The sequence below is a fragment of the Taudactylus pleione genome, unplaced genomic scaffold (assembly GCF_031769625.1).
Source record: "Taudactylus pleione unplaced genomic scaffold, aTauple2 ptg000191l, whole genome shotgun sequence".
In the NCBI taxonomy this organism is placed as follows: Eukaryota; Metazoa; Chordata; class Amphibia; order Anura; family Myobatrachidae; genus Taudactylus; species Taudactylus pleione.
Window position 1 is genome coordinate 2,045,046 of NW_028284593.1, and position 22,425 is coordinate 2,067,470.

The 22,425-nt window shown below is 43.8% G+C and overlaps 1 protein-coding gene across 3 annotated transcripts in view; it reads right to left on the reverse strand.

Moving 5' to 3' along the window:
- TXNRD2 (thioredoxin reductase 2) overlaps positions 1-22,425 on the reverse strand; it is a 187,325-nt gene that overhangs the window by 50,768 nt on the left and 114,132 nt on the right. For 2 of the 3 annotated variants that reach the window (XR_015878950.1, XM_088476667.1), the window contains exons 13-16: positions 19,262-19,357; positions 18,240-18,332; positions 10,300-10,371; positions 4,632-4,729 (exon numbers count right to left, since the gene is read on the reverse strand). Coding sequence is in view for 2 of the 3 variants with exons in the window: in XM_088476667.1 (XP_088332793.1) it covers positions 4,632-4,729; positions 10,300-10,371; positions 18,240-18,332; positions 19,262-19,357 (359 nt within the window). In the remaining variant the exon portion in view is untranslated. Of the gene's footprint in view, positions 1-4,631; positions 4,730-10,299; positions 10,372-18,239; positions 18,333-18,388; positions 18,418-19,261; positions 19,358-22,425 lie in introns of those variants that run through there. The other variant, XM_088476668.1, reaches the window with a different exon arrangement.

Consider the following 22,425-nt stretch of genomic DNA (forward strand, 5'->3'; position numbering starts at 1 on the left):
ATGGCCACTAAAGATGCCTGAGCAGCACCTCCCAGTATACTCATTAGGCGGCACCATCTTTTCTGTGATACTGTATATCTGTAAAGATGGCTCCACACAGGAGATAGTAAAGACACTACAAATAGGAGGATGCTGTGCTAGTAGGTAACATACACCCCTTTTCCACCAAAAACTGGCTCCAACCAGGGACAATGACTATGCACTGAGCACGGGTTGAGGCTGGGTTTAACCCCTTTTACACTGGCGGCTAGAACATGTAGTTGTATGCAATGCAAAGGTAACTGGACGAGGTGGACATGAAATTGGTTAAAATGCGAAGGTAATTGGATGAGGAGGACATGTAGTTAAATGAAATTAAATTATAGGCTGTCCATTAGGTACAGTGGGTGGAATTATGCATTCAAAACACTACATGAAACTTCCACCTTACCTTGGGGTTTGGGAGAGTGGTATTGCACACATTCATCATAAAACCTATAATATTCTTACTAATACTATACTGCTTTCGCATACACTTTCTTAAACATCAGCTCTAATTTCTCCATAAGTCTCCTTCAGAGCTTTCCCAAGAACCACTGTTTTTGAACTACAGTTTGAGTCTCCCATATCCAAAATGCTTGTGACAGGGGTATTTTGGATAACGGAATATTCTGTATTTTGGAATAATTGCATACCATAATGAAATATCTTGGGAATAGAACCCAAATATACACACAGAATGCATTTGGGTGTTATATATACCTTATACACACAATCTGCAGGTAATTTTATACAATATTTTCAATAATTTAATGAACCAGTTTCTTAAATTAAATAAATGTATGTGACCTAGACAGCTACCACAATATCAGCTAAATATTCTCAGCACTTTTTATTTTAAATAACTTTTACCTAGCTATCTGTCCTACCTGTCTGTGTACATCTCCCTTATACAAACAAACTATATATTTTTCAAAGCATTTATTGTAGATTAATCCTAATATTGCTAAAAAAAATGTGGAGAGACCATACACAGCTCTGTTGCTTGTCCTCAATGGAGATATTGGCATGCAGTAATTTATCACCATTTGGAAATGTAATCTACACTTTCAGTTAGTGGCAGGGCAGCAACAGAAATTAATGTAGAGGAAACTTTAAGTGCATTGTGTCAGCCTGTCTGGCCCTGAAGTTTTCAAATGTTTGTCTTTGATCAGATGCGCCACATATTGTGTCTGCTTCCCTCCTGCCAGCCTGCAGCTATAGACTGACATAACTGAGCAATCGATCAGGAGTTGCAGCAAAGAACAGCAGTAATCTAATTTCCATGTTGTCTCAAAAATGAGGTGTTGTGTGTGTGTGTGTGAAAACAAATGACAAGTTACAGCAAGATGTTTAAGAGTAAAGGAAGAAATATTTTACCTAGAAGAATTCTAGATTATCCTATAATTCCAATTTTGAGAAATAACCAATTGAGAAACTCTGCAGGGCCGATTTTGTTACTGAATTAACAGCACGTAATCTCTAAAAATGTAATGCTATGCCATAAAGGGAAGCAGGGTAAGTTATACAGCCACATTCTCCTCCGTAATGAAATCACAATGGCAATGTAAAGGAATAGCATAAACAGTCATTGGTAGTATAAAGTGTAGAAATAATACGGGAAAGCTAGTGATATAACTTCTGCTAAACTGCTAACCTTACTGAATAAATTTTCCATCTATCAGATCCTCACTTGTTAGTAGGAAATGTTGTGTTCATTTTAGTTCTCTCCTTATTAAAATATCCCTCCTTAGCTTAGACGTGAAGATCACCACCACAGACCTGACCGGCAAGGTGTCATCCCAAACTCACGCTTATGGCTAAATTAACCATGGACTCTCTCCTTTTTATCAAGACTGTACCTGAGGTTGGAGTCTAGCCTTTCCTCCACCCATCCAACTGCCTCAGTCTCACATCTTGTTGGTTCTCTTTTTTTTTCACTGCTTATCATAAATGTAGAAATTATATTGAAGATGGTTCAGGAGTTTGAAAGGAGGTTAGCCTTATTCAAGATCAATGCCTTCTGTACCCATAAAAGAAGATGGCAATAAACCAGAAGTGAATACAAAATAAAGATGAGGGTGAACATAGGGACAAAGCCCTGAATATACGGGAATGGGGTCAAGAGCAATATCAAACAATTAGCGGTGAAAGGCACACACATACGAGGACTTCAGGTAGGAGGAAACAGAAAAGGTATAATCAAAATGTAATTAAAGTAATAAAATATTTTTATGGGGCTGTAGTTATGAGACCGGCGGTCTCAATCTCGACGTTGGAATTCCAACAAGGGAGTTAAGATAGGCGTTGAAATACCAACACCTATCTTAATCCCAACACCAGAACTAAGGTAAGCCAGGGCGCCCTTAGTGTTAGCCACGGATGGGAGAGGGGGGTGGGGTTAGGGGGTTAGGTAAGTTAGCGTTATTTATTCACATTGGACTTTTGGTGCGTGCAGAACCCTCACTGGATTATTGTAGTTTGATTTATCCAGAGAATCTGAAAGGTCAGCACTCACAATTATAAAAAGGTGATCATATGATCATTTTCTGTACATATATGGGCATTTGCATATGGATTAAAAGGAGGAGAATAAAAGGGGATAGTTGAACATAACAGTTGAAGGAAGAAAATAATGCTTAGGAGATGGAAAGACATCTGTTTCTCTTTGGAATCAATTATTCAGTTAAAAATAAGTTATTGTAGACTTAGCTTTGTTAACTCTTTTTCTTCAAGGCCCATAGGATCCACAGGGATACCATGGGGTGTAGGTGATTGGAGCTAACCGGGCACCAAACAGTCAAAGCTTTAGCTCCCAGGATGCACTGGTCTTCCTCCACATATAACCCTCCCCCAGCCAAAGGCAGATCAGTTTTGTGAACAAGCCCAAACCAGGAGCAGAAAAGATGAGGGATCCGTGACCAAGAGAAAAATACCCAATGAAGCCAGGTGCTTGCTCAGAAAAAAAACAAAAAAACTAAGAAACAATAAAAATAAAGCTTAATGCAGCCCCACTGTCTAAAGGTGCAACCGGCTCCTGCCGGCACCAAACTCAAACAGATCTGCCTTGGCTGTGGTCGGGGTATAAGTGGAGGAGGACCGGTGCATCCTGGGAGCTAAAGCTTTGACTGTTTGTGCCCGGTTAGCCCTAACCACCTACACCCCATGGTATCCCTGTGGATCCCTATGAACACTGAAGAAGAAAGTTATATTTTAAATTGGATGAATCATTGATCACATTACTACTACCAGGGGTGGATATAAACTTTTTGCTTAATGTAAAACGTGGTAAGTGACTTCAGGATGCCCTATGTGACCTCTGCTTGGGTGCTGCCCCTTCCTCATATGTGCCACCTGAGTTTCTGGAGTGTGGCAAATGGCTTAGATAACATACCACAGTAATCCACCACCAACCCATTACAAACATGGAGCAGCATCTGCTGGCAACTTCACAGGTAAGAAGCTATCAGCTGCTGTCCCTTCCAGCACTCACTGTGGAGGTGCAGTGGTGACAAGCACTGTACTGAATGAGCAACATTCTCTCACTTATTCAGTGTTATAGGAGCCCCCCGCACACTGGTGCCCTAGGCAACTGGCAATGTTGCATGATTTGATTGCCCCACTTGAGTATTTGCACCACTTATTTACTTAAACAGACGTGGTCAATGAGTTAGATCCTAGAGGGACTATCGTCCCCCCTTTGGATCTGCCGTGGAATAACTCTGTAACCAAACATCAGGTGGGTTTAATAACGTTTTTATCTCATAATGAAAAACTGCACTCTAAATACAATTATGGATTTAAAAAAAAAAAAAAAAAGGATTAATTTTTATGAGGAATGGGGAAAATGACATAAGAGAAAATGTTTTGAGTGTCTTAATTTTGATAAGAACAAAGGCTTCAGTAATTGGTCTTCAATATGATCAGTTACACAAGCTAAAAGGTAGTGGGAGAGGAAGTATTTTAGCAATTACTAAACATAACGATGTTAGTAACCAACGATTTTAGCGAGCGATTTTCGTCCAGATTTTCCCTTAAAAAGTGAACAAAAATAGTTTATAAAAATCGTTGGTTACTAAATCAATGAACGATTTTCATGAACGATGACCAATTTCTTAATCATGCACACAGTGAATGGACATCGTTCATTCTGTACAACATGAACGATTTTCTGAACGAAAATAGTTTGTTGGACAGTCAGAATGAACAACAAACTACAAACGTGAATGCTCATGAACGATTATCGTTCATCGTCCACCTTAAAAAGATGAACGATTTTATAAACGATTTAACGATAACGACGTCGTTATTGTTAAATCGTTCAAAAAATCATTGTGCGTACGCACCTTAAGAAATACATAAAAACATTTTGAAAACAATCAATTTTCTACTCAATCTTGTAAGCAGAATTCTGTAACTTAAGTGTTAGTATTTCATTTAGAATGTGGCATCTCTTCCACAAAACTACCTGTACAATACAACCAGCCTTCCTCAAGTTTACAGAGCCAGAAGACTTATTATATACACTTCTTCCACTGAACTATGTCCCACGCTCCCCATGTCTCCCCTTACTCTCAATTCCATCTTACAAGCGCAATAGTATTACAACATACTTCATTCCGAGTGCAAATCCTTGGATGACTTCTCCAGCATTGGGCCCTGTGAAGTGTAGACCTAGAATTGTCTTCTGTGGCCCCTTGAGACAAATCATCTGTAGGGAATGAATACAGAATGGATACTGTAAATAACTGTTTAACACTCTGCATTGGTTACCGTTCACAATATAAGTTCACATAGGGGCTGATGCTGAGTTTGACTTTAACCTGTAAAATATGCAAATTGGTTCTGCACATGCACAGAAAACAGACAGAAAATGTATGCAGATTTGCCCGGATCTGACTCTTGCACCCTTCTACAACAGGAGAGGCTCGACAGCAAAGAATAGTAGCTGTCTAATATAAGCAGAGGGAGAGTTTTTGTGTAATAGCCACTTGTAGTGGCTGTATTAAGTGCCTGAGGGCTTGTAGAAATACACATAGAAGATGATCATTACGATCGCCACCTCCAGCTAGCCGCTTCCGATTGGCTATGGTGTTGGATAAGTTCCCCACCTCACTTAATGCTTCCCTGGCTGCTAACCCTTCCTACTGTCCACTTCATATTGTGTCCTGGAATACAGGAGTGGTGACTCATCTTAATTCTCTTACGCTGGGCATACACTGACCGATAAATGTGTGTCACACCAACAGACCTATTAACTGGCAGTCTGACACCCAGCAGATAGAGGGGCCATATACCGAGATATCACAGTGTATTGGCCACAGTATCTAGCCTCCTACCCTGGGCAGGAGACATATCCCCCTTTCTCAACTGTGAAGGAACAGGAGAAATGTCAGTCAGTTAGCTGAGGCAGTGCATAACACTACATAGTATTTCTCCAGGTGCCGCTCAGAATCTCATGCATAGGAATTTGCTGAACACTATTTTAGACTTGCTCTTGGAACCTGGAGGTTGAATTCTTTTGTTAGACATACTAATTGGTGCTGACCGCTTTCTACTTTTGAATATTTATTCCCCAAATTTAACCAAGCATGATATATACCTCTCTCTTTCTCAGATGCTACTTTAGATACCCCCCAGTTTAGTTATGGATGTGGATGGTCGAGCCCAGAAGCTATACAGGCTGGTTCTCTTTGGGATTGTATTTTGCTCATGCAGGCTAGACACGACCAGTCGGTCCCATAAAACGTAAATACATGTTTTACTGCCCTGTACATTTTTATACATAGATTACCTTCTCATAGACTGATTATATTGCGACTATGGTATCAGTGAACACTCATAAAAGTCTGGCTCCTTTTCATGGTGATTCCTTGTATCTGCTCCTCTCAAATGACAGTTAAAGCAGTCATGATGCGTCATACTATCTCTTACCAGGCCAAACGGAGGAGAGACTATGGTGGCAAGTATGATGTCTTATGGAACCATGCAATTGGTTACCGCAGATACATGTCAGATGTATCAGAGTAATCTAAGCACTTATATCACAGAGTTAACTCGATAAAGATATCGTTGTCTGATCGTCCTGCATGTTCGATATCGAACATCCAGCACATGCACCAACCCCCAAACAACTATAAGGACCCACAATCGACGATCGCAGATCCCTATATTAACCAGGCTAACCTGTTCGATATCGAACAGGTTGGCCTGCATGAACGGGCGATGGTAGATATGGATATCGACCATCCGTGCCCGCGCATCGACCATCGTTTGGGGGCTGGAAGGGCCCAAAAACAGGACGATATGAACGATAACGATATGATCAATATTGTTATCGTTCATATCGTCCTGTTTAATCGTACCGTGTGTACGCACCATTAGAAGGTTTTTTTTTTATGCTTTATGCACAACTTTCCCTGGATGAAACAACATTTTTTTTAAAACCGCTGGGGAAACCAGGCTGGTACAATAATAGCTAACTTATCAAAGGTGTACCACAAATGGCACAATATTTTAGCTATTAAAAACTGAAGCAAGAGTCACATATAGACAAGGGTATATATGCTTAATATACTATAACGTACCAACCAATCAGCTCTGGTCATTCTTCAAACACAGCCTGTAAAGTGACAGGAGCCGATTGGTTGGTACTTTATCTCCGTCCACTTTATTGCACTTCAAGGCTTAGTACGTATACTATGCAACAGACCCCAATTATAGGTCTTCTACAGCATTGACTTCTATCCTATTCTGAAAAATTATATTCTGTTGACTCATATTTCATTCCAAACTGCTGTAGAAAGCACGATTATCAAAGCTTTCCTCTGTTCAGGGGAGATGTTGAGATGTTCAGTGGGAGATGGCGGAGGTGATTTCCCTGATTCACTCAGCCCTGATGGCATAAGTGCTGAATTTTATAAAATGTGGCTTCCTCATTAGGATTCCCTCCTTACTATGCTTTTTATTGCTGGCTGTCCTCTATATTCCATGTTCAAGTAAAAAAAAATATTTTGAAGTAAAAAACCACCTTATTAAATTAGGACTTTAAAACCTTGGCCAACCTTTTAGCCAAAATATTACAGTCCATCCTACCAAATCTACCACTAACTGGGGCCACTCATGGCCACAACTCTGTTCATGGTATAGGGATGGCCCTTGCTACCATAGTAGCAGACTCTCAACACTGTACTCTATTTACTACCTTCGATAAAATCTTTGGTCCCATCTCATGCAGAAAGTTTTTAAATCATAGCCTTTGACCATACCTTTGCCTAACTTTTAGTAATATATCCCCTACTTTGGCCTTATGTACACTACCAGTCAAACATTTTAGAACATCTCCATTTTGTGGCAAGTTCCTGCAAATGTATTGCACTTGAAGGTTGTTTTGCTTTTACCAGTCTGTACAGTTCATCCCAAATTACCCCAAACCAGCTTCATGGGGTTTAAGTCTGGAGACTGTGCATGATTTGTCCTTTTCCTTGAAGGTAGACTGGAGATATGTTTTTGGTCATTATATTGCTGTAGGGTGAAACTTTGACCAACTAGGTATAGACTAGAAGGCATTTAAAAGTACAATACTTGTAATAGCAAAACATGGGGTGTTTAGCTATTAAGACTCCCATAACCTTTTTAAATTTAGGACTTAACCTGGGTACGCAGGAGAGTGTGGGGAGTCAGTGGAGATCCGTTCTGCACGTGTAGAACAGATTTCCTCTTCAAAAACACAGTGGGGCAGTGCAGTCACACCTTGTCAGCTGAAGCACAGCTGGCTGTGTTCATATCCCATGCGACCGCGTCAGTTAAGTAGTTAAAACATGCTGCGAAGCAGCCACAAGTGTAAGTAAACCCCACACACACACATACTGAGGAACCATAATTACGCAGACTCAATGGCATACAAATCCACTGGGTGACGAACTAACGATTTCAAATGTTGTTTCATCAGTCCGTATGACCTTCTTACAGTCTTCAGTGATTTGCTGGCATTGCTTCATGACCCAGGCAAGCCTCTTTTTCATTGCTGCAGAGTAGCTGTAAGTTCTTGGCCTATTACTTGTTCACTGAAAATGGCCTTTTTTAATAACTGTAAAATTATAATTTTTTTCAGTTTTTACGTACCTAAGATTTTCCTTTTTAACTTCTAATAATATACCACTTACCTTTGTACCATATCAGTTTATTCACTGGATATGAATTTATAAAAAGGGCCTGACCAGAGTTGTACAACTCAGATGATGGCCGATACTGAGAATGTGCCGATCAGTGTCTGCGAGATCACTTGCAGTGCCCCCTATGCCTTTTTGGGGACAGGGAAGGATGGCAACAGCCAGTCCTTGGATGCAGCAGCGTATCACGGAAGCGGAAGCCTGCTGGACGTCTCCTACAGAATTAGCATATTTTAGCATCGCTGTTGAGTCTAAAGTAGCAGTAGAGATTCTAAAAGCATTTCCATAAAAACTGGAAAAATGGGGGTGTTCTAAAACTTTTACCAGTAGCGTATAAACAGGACATCATGATACGTCACACTTGTCAAGGTTGCCCTCTCTTGCTGATATTTTTTAATTTGGCTCTAGATCCCTTGTTCCGTATTCTTCAGTCTTGGGAGGTATTTCAGGGTTTGGCTTTGGCAACACTGAATTTGCATATGAATTGAGAACTCCAGGTATATTTTGGGATTCATTGTGAATCAGGAAAAAAAATCTGTTGCTCTGTAACTTGACAGGACATCCAAGCCAGGCTGGTGTACTCAGTTGAAACTAGCCTGGGCTACAAAGTCAATGACCTATCTAGGCATCCACCTACCAAAAAATATCCATGTCCTTTATTCCCTAATTATATATTACTTAATCAAGACCATTCTGCAAGTGTTGCATATCAAATTAATCAGCACAGTCTGCTCTTGGGTCCATCGCATTGCAACTTAGAATCATTATCTGCAAAAAAAGACGCCCGGTCTCACAGGACATGGCACCAAAAGGAGATTTTTGGCGCAAGTCTAGCGAAGATGTGTAAGGACACATCTATAAATACAAACTCAATGCCACGCAGATGTTTTCCATGCACCAGGCTAGGTAACAGTTAATGCTGACTTTTCCGCATCTAATAGCTGTAACAGCCATGATTCCCATTTGTGTAGGTTTCTTTTGGGAGGCAGGGACATTTCGATACATTACCACGACCTTCGTAGTTCTTTCAATTTCTCCAGCATATCCAAATGCCAGGTGCTATCCTACTCATGCATAGTTGCTTACGGCTAGTTCTTATAGTGTAATGTTTATTAATATACAGTATACCACAAGGGTTACTTATCCCCTCTACTTTGGTGCACTTTTGGGCTTCCGGATTCTAGGGCTCGTCCAAAAAATGGACATCCAGATAACTCCTTTGTACACTGCATGTGGGAATGTCATCCTGTTAAACTGGAGGCAAGGCCATCCCAATACCTCTAAGTATTTACTGAACTATGCCCCACTTACCCCAGAGTGGGTAATATTTGGCATTCTTAATCCCTCCTTGAAGTTATCCAGAGGTAGCAGAAAACAAGTAGTGATCGCCTCAGCTGTAAGTGTGTCCTTCAGGCCTGGATACAGGTAAATTGTCCCTCCACGGATTTATTAATGTACAACCTTTTATTTGTGCTTTAAATAGACTGGGTAGCAGTTTCTCTCATGTACTAGTTATATTTGGGATTGCACTTTCTTTGCTTTGTGATCATCCTGCTAATTTCCCTCAATTGTCTTGTCATTGCCAAAGGTTGTGACAGTTACTATGTTATATTTAGCATTTCAATAAAACATCTTTCTTTGATTTGGGGGAAAAAAAAGACAGCTGCAGTGACCTTACCACTCTTCAGATGGACCCTCTTATTCTACATTATATTTATTGTCCTACTTGTGTAGATTTAGCATCTCAGCATTACTGTAGAACTTAGCTTGTTTTACTTATATCTCCAAGGGAGGCAGATTGATAAGTGAATGTAAGCAGCACTGAATAATGGTACTCATCTTGTCACTGGTTAGCGCCAGTTGGAATTTACCAGTAACAGGTTGTTTTTTTTCATTACAATCCCTGGATATCAAGTCAACTGACATATGTTAGATGCGGCTGCTGATGACGACACATGCATACGGATGTGCTCTCATACACCTAGCATCAATATACCATGTGGCGAGAGATGTTTGGCGCAAGTATTACTGGTTATAATCTTGCAACCAGGTGAACCCACAACATATGTGGCTGATCTGACCCTGTATGGGTGGTTTTGGAGTCTCTCACCTTAATATAACATTGAGATGAATCTCTTCCAGCCACTGTGAATTCCAAAGGTTTGTAAAAAGCATGAAAGACCTGAAGTAAAACAATAAAAAAAACTAAAAGTGTGAGAAACAAACTCCTTCATATGCTCTGTAATGTGGATCACCTGCAGAGCATTACACAATTCAGGTAATAAATAACAAAAAAGAATAAAAAAGAAAGAAATAATGAAATCAATAAATACATTTTAGATGGTAGGGAAACAATAAGTAATGTATACTTTTGCTGAAATCTCTGTACATATTACGTAAAACAGTCTTAATATACAGTACTAAGCTAAACTTTTTGGTCATTTAAAATGTAAAACAAATTAATCAAGTATAAATACGCAAACGCCCAGCAACTGAGGTTCTAAATGTAAGGCATGTGGGTGCTTGGTACAATGCTGCATAATGCAGCCAAGGAAAGTATGAACTAAATATAGAAGAGTATTTGGACCAGTTATCACTGAGATATTGCATGCAATAATTAGGAGGAAAATGATGATTTGCCCAAGAACAAAGCTATATGCTGAAGGGAAGATTACTTAGAATTAAGTGAAACATTGTGAAATAAAGCAAATTCTCTCTTTTAGGTTTATTCCTTTCCACAGCGAGCAGTAACTACTATACATTCCTAAAATGATAGCTGGGAATAGACAATATCTGAGAGATGCACCAACGACATAGAATATTTCATCACTCCTCACTTAACCTGAAATTGTGAACATGAAAACCACATTAGATGTGCTTTGTACTTTGAAGGCAACTCCAAAGTGATCGGGCCATTTCTGGTTCATTGAGAAAAGAAGAATCTGCAAGAATTAGCCTGTGGATAGCTAGGAGTGCAGGGCAGCTACAGGCAGCATAATTCTCCACCAACCATTTGTACTGTGTCCTCTTCGCTTTGCCCGAGGTTCTGTGCAGTCCTGGTTAGCCTCATCCTGGTTGTCGAGAAGAAGTCACACAGCCCCTGCAGCTATAGCTCCGTCACAGACTGTATCCATGTGTCAATCATGCAGTTGGAGGAGGAGGGGGGAGAGGGCTGGATTGATGACATTTTTGTCATATGTAACCACGCAGGTGGTGTTAACACACTTAAAGATTAATGAGTTCCTCATAAGTGGAAAAAATTATAATAGCAGCACTGGCAGCATTTATTCCCGAAAATGCAGTCAGCTGCTGAATTCTGGGACATTTATCCACAACATCTGCTATGATACATCGCAAGATAGAATTTCAGGGCAGAAGAGTGATGCTTCCTTGTTTTTTGTTTTTTAAAACACAAAATTGCTTTGACTCGGGAAAGGTCACATTTTCCAGCTAAATTTGTCCTGGTCTTTTACCATCTCTATTGAAATTAAAAAATTATTCCGTTTATACTAACCATCATTGATATACTGTAACGACTAAAAAATAAAATACTTAATCCCCATTGCTTATATTTTAATTGAGTTATCTGCTATAGAAATGCTTATTTATTGATCTAAACGGAATACGCCATGCGTCTCACCAGCTGTTGTGGACCTACTACTTACTCCTAGTTTGATGAAGGCTGGGGCACCTAGACAGGATATGACAAATATTATATGAAAAATAATGTGTCTGTCTCCCCATTTTCCATTTCCACAGATTTTGCATAAAAAGGATTAGGAAAGAGGAAGATTCAAAAAGAAAATGAGTTCACAAATAATCCTCTCTAATTTAATTAGAGTATTAGATGTTTAATGGGAAAATAAATATAAATTAAATAAAGATGTGTCCTATTTGGTGCGCTAGGTCGCAGGACTTTTTTTGCCTAAAATGCGCCTAAGTCGCAATGCGAAGCAACTAGAACGCACCAGGAGAGTGGGCTGATTAATTTGATGTACAGTATATGTTGATTAAGAGACTCAGTCGCACACCTGTATATCTGTATGCGTCTCTTAATCAGCATGTACAATGCTATGATGCCATGGCTGCATCTATTTTCCATGCCAAGTTTCGTTTACAGACTCAGGGCATGATTCAGATCCGGACGCTATTTGCGGCCGCTCGCTGGCTAAAAGGGGCCGGCTATTTAAATCATGTGCTCGCACTGCGTCGCGTAAAGCCGCCCACTAAGTAATAACGAGCGGCCGCACTATGCGCTCGCACCTGTATAAAGACGCCCCTTTGTCACTCGCAACACATGTCATCACCGGCAGTTGTAGGATTAATCGGGAACATCGAGAGCCATCGGAGTTGCTCGCAGTGCTTGTGGTAGCCTTTTCCAACCACAACATTGCGAGCAGTTCTGGCTAATATACAACCCAGTCATGTGTGTAATGACGTTTCTTTGCTAATTATGCACACCCATTAAACACCGTTCTGACAGTCGGGGACGCCTGCGTTCGCACAACCACACCCCCATTTTCAAGCACCTTCCTCTGTTACCACCCACAAACGGCACTGTCACTCAAAATGGCGGCCCGACTGCGGGCTAGGAGCGAGCACTTTCCCATCGCAATGACTGGTTCGCGTACGCGCATTGCGACTCATACGCAGATTGCGAAAAATCGCTCAATGCGAGCGAGCGCAGCATAGCGTCCAGGTCTGAATCAGGCCCTCAGTACACATCTAATGAATCAGCAAAGTCTTCCGGGTGCATCCTAGTCACATCACAACTTAGACACATTATCGGCAAAAAAGGGGGATTTTTTTTTCCTTACCTGTAAAACCCTTTTCTCTGACTCCATGGGGACACAGGGATCACGCTGGGTATACAGTGCTGATAGTAAGCCCAAGGAAAGGAGGAAGAGTAAGAAGAAGGAAGACCGGAACACACACACAACAGGACCGAGAAGAGAACCAGTTACTAAACAGGAAAAACCCCACCAGCTATGTGCGTCAGGGAGGGCGCCCTGTGTCCCCCACGGAGTCCGGGAAAAGGATTTTACAGTTAAGGACAAAAATCCCATTTTCTCTCTCCATGGGGGACACAGTGGTCACACTGGGATGTCCCAAAGCTGTCCCCTTAAGGGAGGGGATGCTCCTGTGCTGCGCCAAGAACCCTACGCCTGAAACCCGCATCCGCGGAGGTGAAGGTGTCAAAAGCATAGAACTTAATAAAGGTATGGGCAGAAGACCACGTGGCCGCCTTACAAATTGTTCTACAGAGGCGCCACATCGAGCTGCCCAAGAAGTGCCAACCACTCTGGTAGAATGAGCCCGCACTGAAGTCGATGGAGGAAGATCCGCTAAAGTGTAGGCAGGTAGTCAACCGAAGCCAATGAGGCAAAGTTTTTTTGGAAGCTGGCCTGCCCTGCTTATAAAAGTCATACAAGACAAAGAGTGAATCAGAACAATGCAAATCCTTAGTCATATCAACATAAATACGGAGGGCCCTCACTACATATAATGAGGCCTGTTCTGCCGAAGAATCCGGGTGAACAAAAGGCAGGAACCACAATTTCCTGGTTTATATCTAACCGAAAGACGATGGTTTCCTGGCGCTAAGCTGGGTCTTGATGAGAAAAACCCTTGGCTCTTAAGATCGGTCTCAAAAGCCACCCCGTCAAAGCCAGACATGTCATATCCGAGTGGAAGCATGGACCTTGAGACAGAAGATCGGGTCGGAGAGGAAGCCAACACAGAATGTCGATAAACAAACCGAGAAAGTTGGAGTACCAAGCTCTGTGTGTGCAGAGCAAAGAGAATCGCTGTGCCACCCTCCAACTTCAATTTGCTTAGAACCCACAGAATCATGGAAATTGGAGGAAAACCGTGAGAGGAAAAGCCACCTGACCGATAGAGCATCCACCAGAAAAGCTCCCGGATCCCTGGTCCGGGAACAGTACTTTGGCAGCTTGCGGCTGTGACGGGACGCCATCATGTCCATGTCCAGACGGCCCCAGCGACATACCAATGCCTGAAAGATCTCGGGGTGGAGGGTCCACTCGCTGTTGTGAATGTCTTGGCAGCTGAGAAAGTCTGCTTTCCAATTTTGGACTCCCGCTATGTACACTGCCAACAGAGCCAGAAGGTAACGCTCTGTCCACTGAAGAATCCATTATGGCACTTTGACTGCGGGTGTCACCTTGATGGTTATTGTATGTGTGGTCTGATTGCACTTTGACAGGCTCGGGCAGGAGAAGGGGTCTTGCCTGACAAAGAGCCTTGTAGACTGTCTGAATCTACAGTATATTGATGAGAAGAAGGCTTTCCTGATCTGTCCACCGCCCCTGAAAGGTTTGAGGAAAAGTCACCTCTCCCCAGCCACGAAGACTGGCATCAGTGGTGAGGAGGACCCAGTCCTGAATCCAGGAAGGACGGCTCTTGTCCAAATGAGAGCGGTGAAGCCACCACAGTAAGGAGTGACGTACCTCCTCGGATAGAATTATCCTCTCAGACCTGAATGTAGATGTGACTTGTTCTATCTGACCAGAATCTCCAACTGCAGAGGGTGGGAGTGAAACAGAGCATATTCTCGAAAGTGGAGACTACAGTACCCAGGACTTGAGTGAAAGCATGAATGGACACCTGCTGATGATCCAGGAGGGCCCAAACTTTGGCTTGCAATGTCAGGAGTTTGTCCAACTGGAGAAACACTTTCCAAACCAGTGTATATAGTAAGGCCCCTAAGTGAAGTATTCTCTGGCATGGAGTCAAGGAAAATTTTCAATGACTGAATAGCCACCCATGAGTTTGGAGAAGATTCACTGCAGCACAGAGGTGTTCCTGAAGTACTTCCGGGGAATGAGCCAGAAGAAGCAAGTAATACAGGATAGGGTAGAATGCTAACCCCCCTGGGTCTGACAGATGCTGCCACAACCGCCATGATCTTCATGAAAATACGAGAAGCTGTTGAAAGCCAATAAGTCAAAGTCCGAAATTAGAAATTATAGCACTGGCGGCATTCCCTGATTGGAATGTGTAAGTAGGCATCTTGGATGTTCATGAATTATGGAACTCAAAGACTCCATACGGAACCTGGAAACATGGAGATACCTGTTCAGCGATTTTAGGTTGAGTATGGGACGAAACGATTTGTCCGATTTCAGGACCAGGGACAGGTTGGCATAAAACCCGGTACCTCTCTGCAATGGAGGAACGAGAACAATTACCCGGGAGGCCAGAAGAGAACTGATGGACTTCTGTAGCGCTTCTTCCACTAGCAGACCTGTAAAGAAAAACTGGATCGGAGGATATTTCCTGAAAGTTAGGACATAACCCTGGGATACTACTCCTCTTACCCAGGCGCTCCATGTCATCGCCATCCAGGAATCGGAGAAAAGCAAAAAAGACGGCCTCCCAGGTGGAGGCCTGCCCTGTTATGCAGCAGGCTTGTCTGCTGGATTTGGAGCTGGGTGGCAATTGGACCAGGCTTGCTTACTTCTGGACTTGGATGTCCTAGAGGTAGATCCTTGACATCTGGCAAGAGGCTGACCCTTGGTCTTACCTTGTGAACGAAAGGATGGTCCAAGACTTGGGAGACGCAGAATAAAGGAAAGCAGACATAGATGCCGCAACCACAGCAAGAATCTTGTTGAGCTCTGGCCCAAACAGTATGTCCCCATAGAAGGGAAGAGCTTCCAGACCCTTTTTAGAGTCCGCATCCACTCGCCAGAGAGCTCTATGAGATGCCACAGCCGATGCCGATACCTTAGAAACAAGGACACCTGAGTCAATGGAGGCCTCACCAAGATAAGTACTGGCCTTTCTGACATTGTTGACCAGAGATAGTAACTCTGTTCTGTGAACTCCCGATTCTCCAAGGAACCTGCCCAGCGTTCCAAGGCCTTGGCGACCCAAACCGAAGCAAGGGCCGGATGGACAATCACTCCCGCATTAGGATAGCTTTCAGAAAAAGTTCTAGCTTCCTATCTGTAGGATCCTTGAGGGAAGCTGTATTCATGACAGGAAGGGTAGAAGATCTGACCAACCTAGCGACATGTGCATCCACTTGGGGACGGCAATTCCCACTTAGCCCTGTCAGCCACGGGGAGGGGATAAAAAGAGGAAATGCACTTAGAAATCAAGAAGTGCTTACTAGGGTGAGCCCATGCTTCTGCTCGGAGATCCTCTAACTGGGCAGAGGAGGGAAACTCAGCTGCTGATTTCTTTTGGCACTTAAATACAAGGGAATCTGACTCAGAGGATTGGTCTGTGTCTTTAATCAAAACTGTGATTTTCACTGCCTTGATCACGGCTTCAACATCCACCTGCAGTTGGAAGTCCTCCTGAATAGAGGAGGTCTCCATATCTGAATCAGCAGGGACGTTATTAAACCTCAGAGTCCGAATCATATCCAGACTGTTGTGTAGATGGCTCCTGCGCCGCTCCTCTGGAATGCCTATGCTTGGAAGGGCAGCCCTTGTCTAACATCTGCTGAAAAGAAGCAGACATCTGCGGCAAGCCCTGAACAGACTGAGAAAGAGTCCGAACTCACGGCGACTCGGTGTTAGCTGGCGGAACACTGGCAATTTGATTCACTCCTGTGGCAAGACCAGCAGGGAGTGCAGATCTCAGGGTTGCAAGCTCATTTACTAGCTGTAACATTACATCTCTCAGGTAAGAGAGACGGAAGAAACAGAAATAAGTCACATGAAGTATTCCTATACACTTGACAACAAACTTGGACACAGAACATTCAATGCAAATAAGAATGGGGCAATGTTGCTCAACAAACGAACCCAAACAGGGGAGGAAGGAGCTTTACAGAATCTGGCTGCTGGGGTGAGGCAATTATATAGGAAGGCAATTAAATAAAATGGCCACGTTGTAGTGAGGGAGAGAGGGAAAGAGAATATACAATTGCGCAAAACCCGAAGGATGGGACATGCCAAAATTTAGGGGAAGCATCAATAGGGAAGGCTAACCTCCCTGGTCTGACAAAACCCCCAGGGACATGGCCACCATTACCAACAATGGCTCATTGTCAGCTTGCCCTGGTGGTCTAGTGGGGGTGCGGAGACAACCTAGCCCCCACTGTCAGTACCACCGGTGGCCTCCTGCACTGGCGGTAACAGCCACTGAGCATCCGGCTGTGGCTCCCTTCAGTGTGCTGAAGTCGGGCAGGGGTCAGTATGCTGTGGATCGGTGGAGCGGCAGTGAGGGCGTCCCTGAGACACTGACTCACTGCCTTAGTAAATAAAAATAAACAGAAATAAAATGATAGAAAAAGAAAACATGTAGATTGCTTAATAGCAGCCCCTTAAATCTGCACCCACTCCTTGGGTACAAAACGAAAAACTGGTTGCGGGGTATAGGGGAGACGAAGCCTTTGCTGCTGGGTAAAACAGTTTGGTGTAGAGACTCTTCTGCACCCTATACCCAGCGTGATCTCTGTGTCCCCCATGGTGGAGAGAGAAAGATGCCCGATGCTAGCAGAGTTGCACGGAACCTGGCGGCTCACTCACGCCAGGCATATCGCGCTGTGTGGTGTGTTGAGGATAAATGTAAGAGGAGACATCTGTAGTGACAACATAAAACAATCTGAAGCAAAAGGATAATGGCGTAAGAAGAGAAAAAGAAAAGAAGAACACCTGAGAAATTGCCTCTTACGTGGGGGAACAATCATCCAATTCAATAAAATGACTTATTGGTATTGACTCATTTATGTATATACACCCAGAAAATATGGCTTATGTTTCTGCAAAGGTAAAGTGTGTCAGACGGTATGTTTCATGGGGGACATAAATGCTAGGCATATAAAGCTAAGTTAGGTTATACCATGTGTGTGTGTATCTAATGTTATAGCAGCATAAAATGGTAACAGTAAAGGGCTGTCCTGGGCATAATGTTATTTTTTTTTTACTTTATATCTGCTCTCAACATCAAGGCTAAACAGGAAATACAAAAGCAACAAAGCCCAAAAACTTGTGACAAAGAATACAGTACCTACAAATAAAGATTATTAATAATAATGAAGTTGGGTTCTATAAAGAGACCACAAATAAACACCTCAATAGCATCCTCCCCATGGAAATCTGCAGCATCTTCTTCAGACAGACCAACACAGCCATATTCCAGAGGAGTGAACACTGTAGTAGGGACCTGCAATGAAAGTTTGTCAGCAATTAAGCAAACGGCTATGGCCATCCACTACCAACCTTAGGGCAGCAGGGAAGGTAGCTCCACTCTGCAACAGAAATGTTATCCAATGAATATTTTAGGTGTGATATTATAATTATTTCTTTATTTTTATTTATGACCATTTATTTATATAGCGCACACATATTCTGCAGCGCTTTACATAGAATATTTGCCCATTCACATCAGTCCCTGCCCCAGTGGATCTTCCAATCTATATTCCCTACCACATGTACACACACATACATACTAGGGTTAATTTTGTGGGGAGCCAATTAACCTACCAGTATATGTTTGGAGTGTGGGAGGAAACCGGAGTACCAGGAGAAAACCCACGCAAGCACAGGGAGAATATACAAACTCCACACAGTTAGGGCCGGAGTGGGAATCGAACCCACGACCTCAGCGCTGTGAGACAGTAATGCTAACCATCTGTGCTTTCATTTCTTCTTAATTAAAAAATACAAATACTATTTCCAGTCAACATAAGAGAATACATTTTGTTTACAACATGTCATTTGTTAATATGGTTCTAAACGAATTCACAAAAATGTAGCATCATCAAAAGAAAAGGGCAATCATCAAAAGAAAAGGGCCATTGCCTGCACAGGTGTACATGCAGACACACATACGTACACATGCAGAAACATTTCCTTTTTATGGATATGTTTTTTTCTGAAAAGTCTCTAAAAGATAGAAATAATAGAGCTATAATATATTGCAATCGATCATCATAATTATACTAATTACTTGGTATTTAAACAGGTAAATAAGCATGTAAACCAGACTTAAATGATGCCAACAATATTGTTATATAGCTGTCTGGTACAGAAGTACAGTACATATTTTTGTGCAAAAGCGAGTTAGGAAGTAAATAATCCAAAACTACTTACACTGTCATAATCCATCAATTCTGTAGCGTTATTGAACAAGCGTCGAGCCAAAAGCTTTCCGGCAGCAATGGCTGTTGGTGTCAGCTCTGGGCGACTCTGAAAAATGTAATGCAGAAAATATTTACAATTGATCTTCTAGAGAAATATACTGCAGAACTGTCAGACTTGATTTCCGAACCATGTTATTTTACTGTGTGCATGACAAAGGCAAACATCAGTGAACAATTCTGTGTCTAAATAGCCCAAACATGAGTACAGTGTATTTTATTAATTTATCTAAACTTCTATAAATAGATTGGGCTAGACTACCTATATTGTACTGCAATGTTATGTATAATTATTCTATTGGAGTTGCAAATGAGGGAGCTTGCTATTCGCCAACTGGATAAGGTGCAGCTGGCACCCATCACTGCTGCAGGAAACATGCATGGCGTCCTGGCATTTATTCACTCTGGAGATTGAGGCTGCGGATAAAAGCCTAAAAGAGCGAATAGTTGTGAAAACATCCTTGTAAGGACGGCATTCTTACTGAAAACAATGGAAAGTCAGGATCTGTGTTGGCGGGTGTAGTAGGTAATACCACCGGCCGCATGGCCGGCAGTTCAAATCCCGACAGCGGAAACCCAGCAGAGGTGAAGATCCCGATCGATAATATGAGATATGGTAAGAACTTACCCTTGTTATCTCTATTTCTACGAAGTCCATAGGGTTCCACAGGATACCTTGGGGTATAGGTGTGACGTCAGTCGCAGGGCACCAAAGAGTTAAGCTTTCAGCCTCCCAGGATGCACTAGGTCCCCCTCCTATACCCCGCCCCCGGGCCAAGGCACCTCAGTTAGTTACCAAGCCATAGGCCGGAGGAGGAGAAGGAAGAGAGAGAACAAAGATCTGGACACATACAAGAATCACATTCTCACCAGAGGGAGACGGAAAACCGGTGACCAGAGCAAAGCCCATCTGCAGCACAGGTGCGACAGGGCGGGAGTCCTGTGGAACCCTATGGACTTCGTAGAAATAGAGATAACAAGGGTAAGTTCTTACCATATCTCATATTTTCTACTTCAGGGTCCATAGGGTATCCACAGGATACCTTGGGGATGTCCCAAAGCAGTATCCTTTAAGGGTGGGGACGCTCCTGTGCAGAAAGGAGAATCCGCCGCCCGAAGGAAGCATCCTGAGAGGTGAAGGTGTCAAACCTGTAGTACCTCACGAAGGTATGGACAGAAGACCACGTAGCAGCCTTGCAGATCTGAACTGCCGAGGCACCACGTCGAGCTGCCCACGAAGGACCCACAGACCTAGTGGAATGAGCCTTCAGAGAAGGAGGGACCGGTAGGCCTTCATGAAGATAAGCTTCAGAAATAGCCATACGGATCCAGGCTGCCAAAGTTTGCTTTGAAGCAGGCCAACCCTTTTTACGGAAGCCATAGAGGACAAACAAAGCGTCCGACTTCCTAAACGAAGAAGTGCGGTCAACATAAGTCCTTAAGGCCCGCACAACATCCAAAGAGGCCTCACCCACGGAAAGACCCGGTGAGTTAAAGGCCGGAACAACTATTTCCTCGTTAACATGAAACTGGGAAACAACCTTGGGAAGAAACTCGGGCCGAGTGCGGAGTACTGCCCTGTTCCCATAAAAAACCAAGAAAGGGGGTCTACAAGAAAGAGCCCCTAACTCAGAAACACGTCTGGCCGAAGCAATGGCCAGAAGGAAAACAGTCTTAGCTGTTAGCCATTTAAGATCCACTGAGCCCAGTGGTTCAAACGGCGGTCCTTGGAGAGCCCTCAGGACCACAGCCAAATCCCAAGGCGCCACAGGTGGAACAAAGGGCGGCTGAATGCGGAGAACACCTTGCATAAAGGTGCGCACATCCGGGATTGTAGCAATCCTACGGTGAAACCAGACAGATAGGGCCGAAACCTGTACCTTCAAAGAAGCAAGGCGAAGCCCATGATCTAGTCCCGCTTGCAGGAAGGCGAGAATCCGAGACAGACGAAACTCCCGCGGTGAATAACCTCTCGGTCGACACCACTGGAAGAACGTATGCCACACGCGATGGTATATCCTCGCGGAAGACGGTTTCCGAGCTCGTAACATGGTACGCACCACAGAGCTGGAAAACCCCCGGGACCTCAGCATGGCCGTCTCAACAGCCACGCCGTCAAAGACAGCCGAGTCAGGTCCGGGTGAAGGCAAGGACCCTGAGACAGAAGGTCCGGTCGTAGCGGCAACCGCAGAGGACTGTCCACGGACAGACTATGAAGGTCTGAGAACCAGTGCCGTCTGGGCCACGCGGGAGCTATCAACAGGAGCGTCCCTCCTTCCTGTTTGAATTTTCGGATTACCCGTGGAAGAAGGGAGACGGAGGGAACAGGTATGCGAACCGGAACGTCCACCGGACGGACAGAGCATCCACCAGAGACGCCCCTTCGTCTCTTGTGCGAGACCCGTACACCGGCAACTTGTTGTTGTGCCGGGACGCCATGAGGTCGATTTCTGGAAGACCCCACCTGTCCACCAGTAGTTGAAAAACGTCCGGGTGCAGGGACCATTCCCCCGGATGAATGTCCTGGCGACTTAGAAAGTCCGCCTCCCAATTTAGCACTCCCGGGATGAAGACCGCTGATATGGCCGGAAGATTGCGCTCCGCCCAAACCAGGATCCGAGAGACCTCTACGAGAGCCGCCCGACTGCGAGTTCCTCCTTGCCTGTTTATGTAGGCCACGGTGGTAGCGTTGTCCGACTGGACCTGCACCGGGCGACCTTGGAGAAACCGCTGTGCCTGCTGGAGAGCATTGAAGACCGCACGGAGTTCCAAGATATTTATTGGAAGCTCCGCTTCTGTCGGCGTCCACCTGCCCTGGAACAAGTGTGGACCCGAAACTGCTCCCCAGCCCCAAAGACTGGCGTCCGTTGTCAACAGGACCCAATTTGGAACCCAGAACGGACGTCCCTTGTTGAGGTGGGTCGTCTGTAACCACCACGCAAGGGACAGGCGAACCTCCTGGGTGAGCACAATCGTCTGGGACTTCAGAGACTGAGTCAGCCCGTTCCACTTGGACAGGATCAGGTGCTGCAGAGGTCTGGAGTGAAACTGGGCGTATTCCACCATGTCGAACACCGACACCATGGAGCCCAGTAACCTCATCGCCGAGTGTAAGGA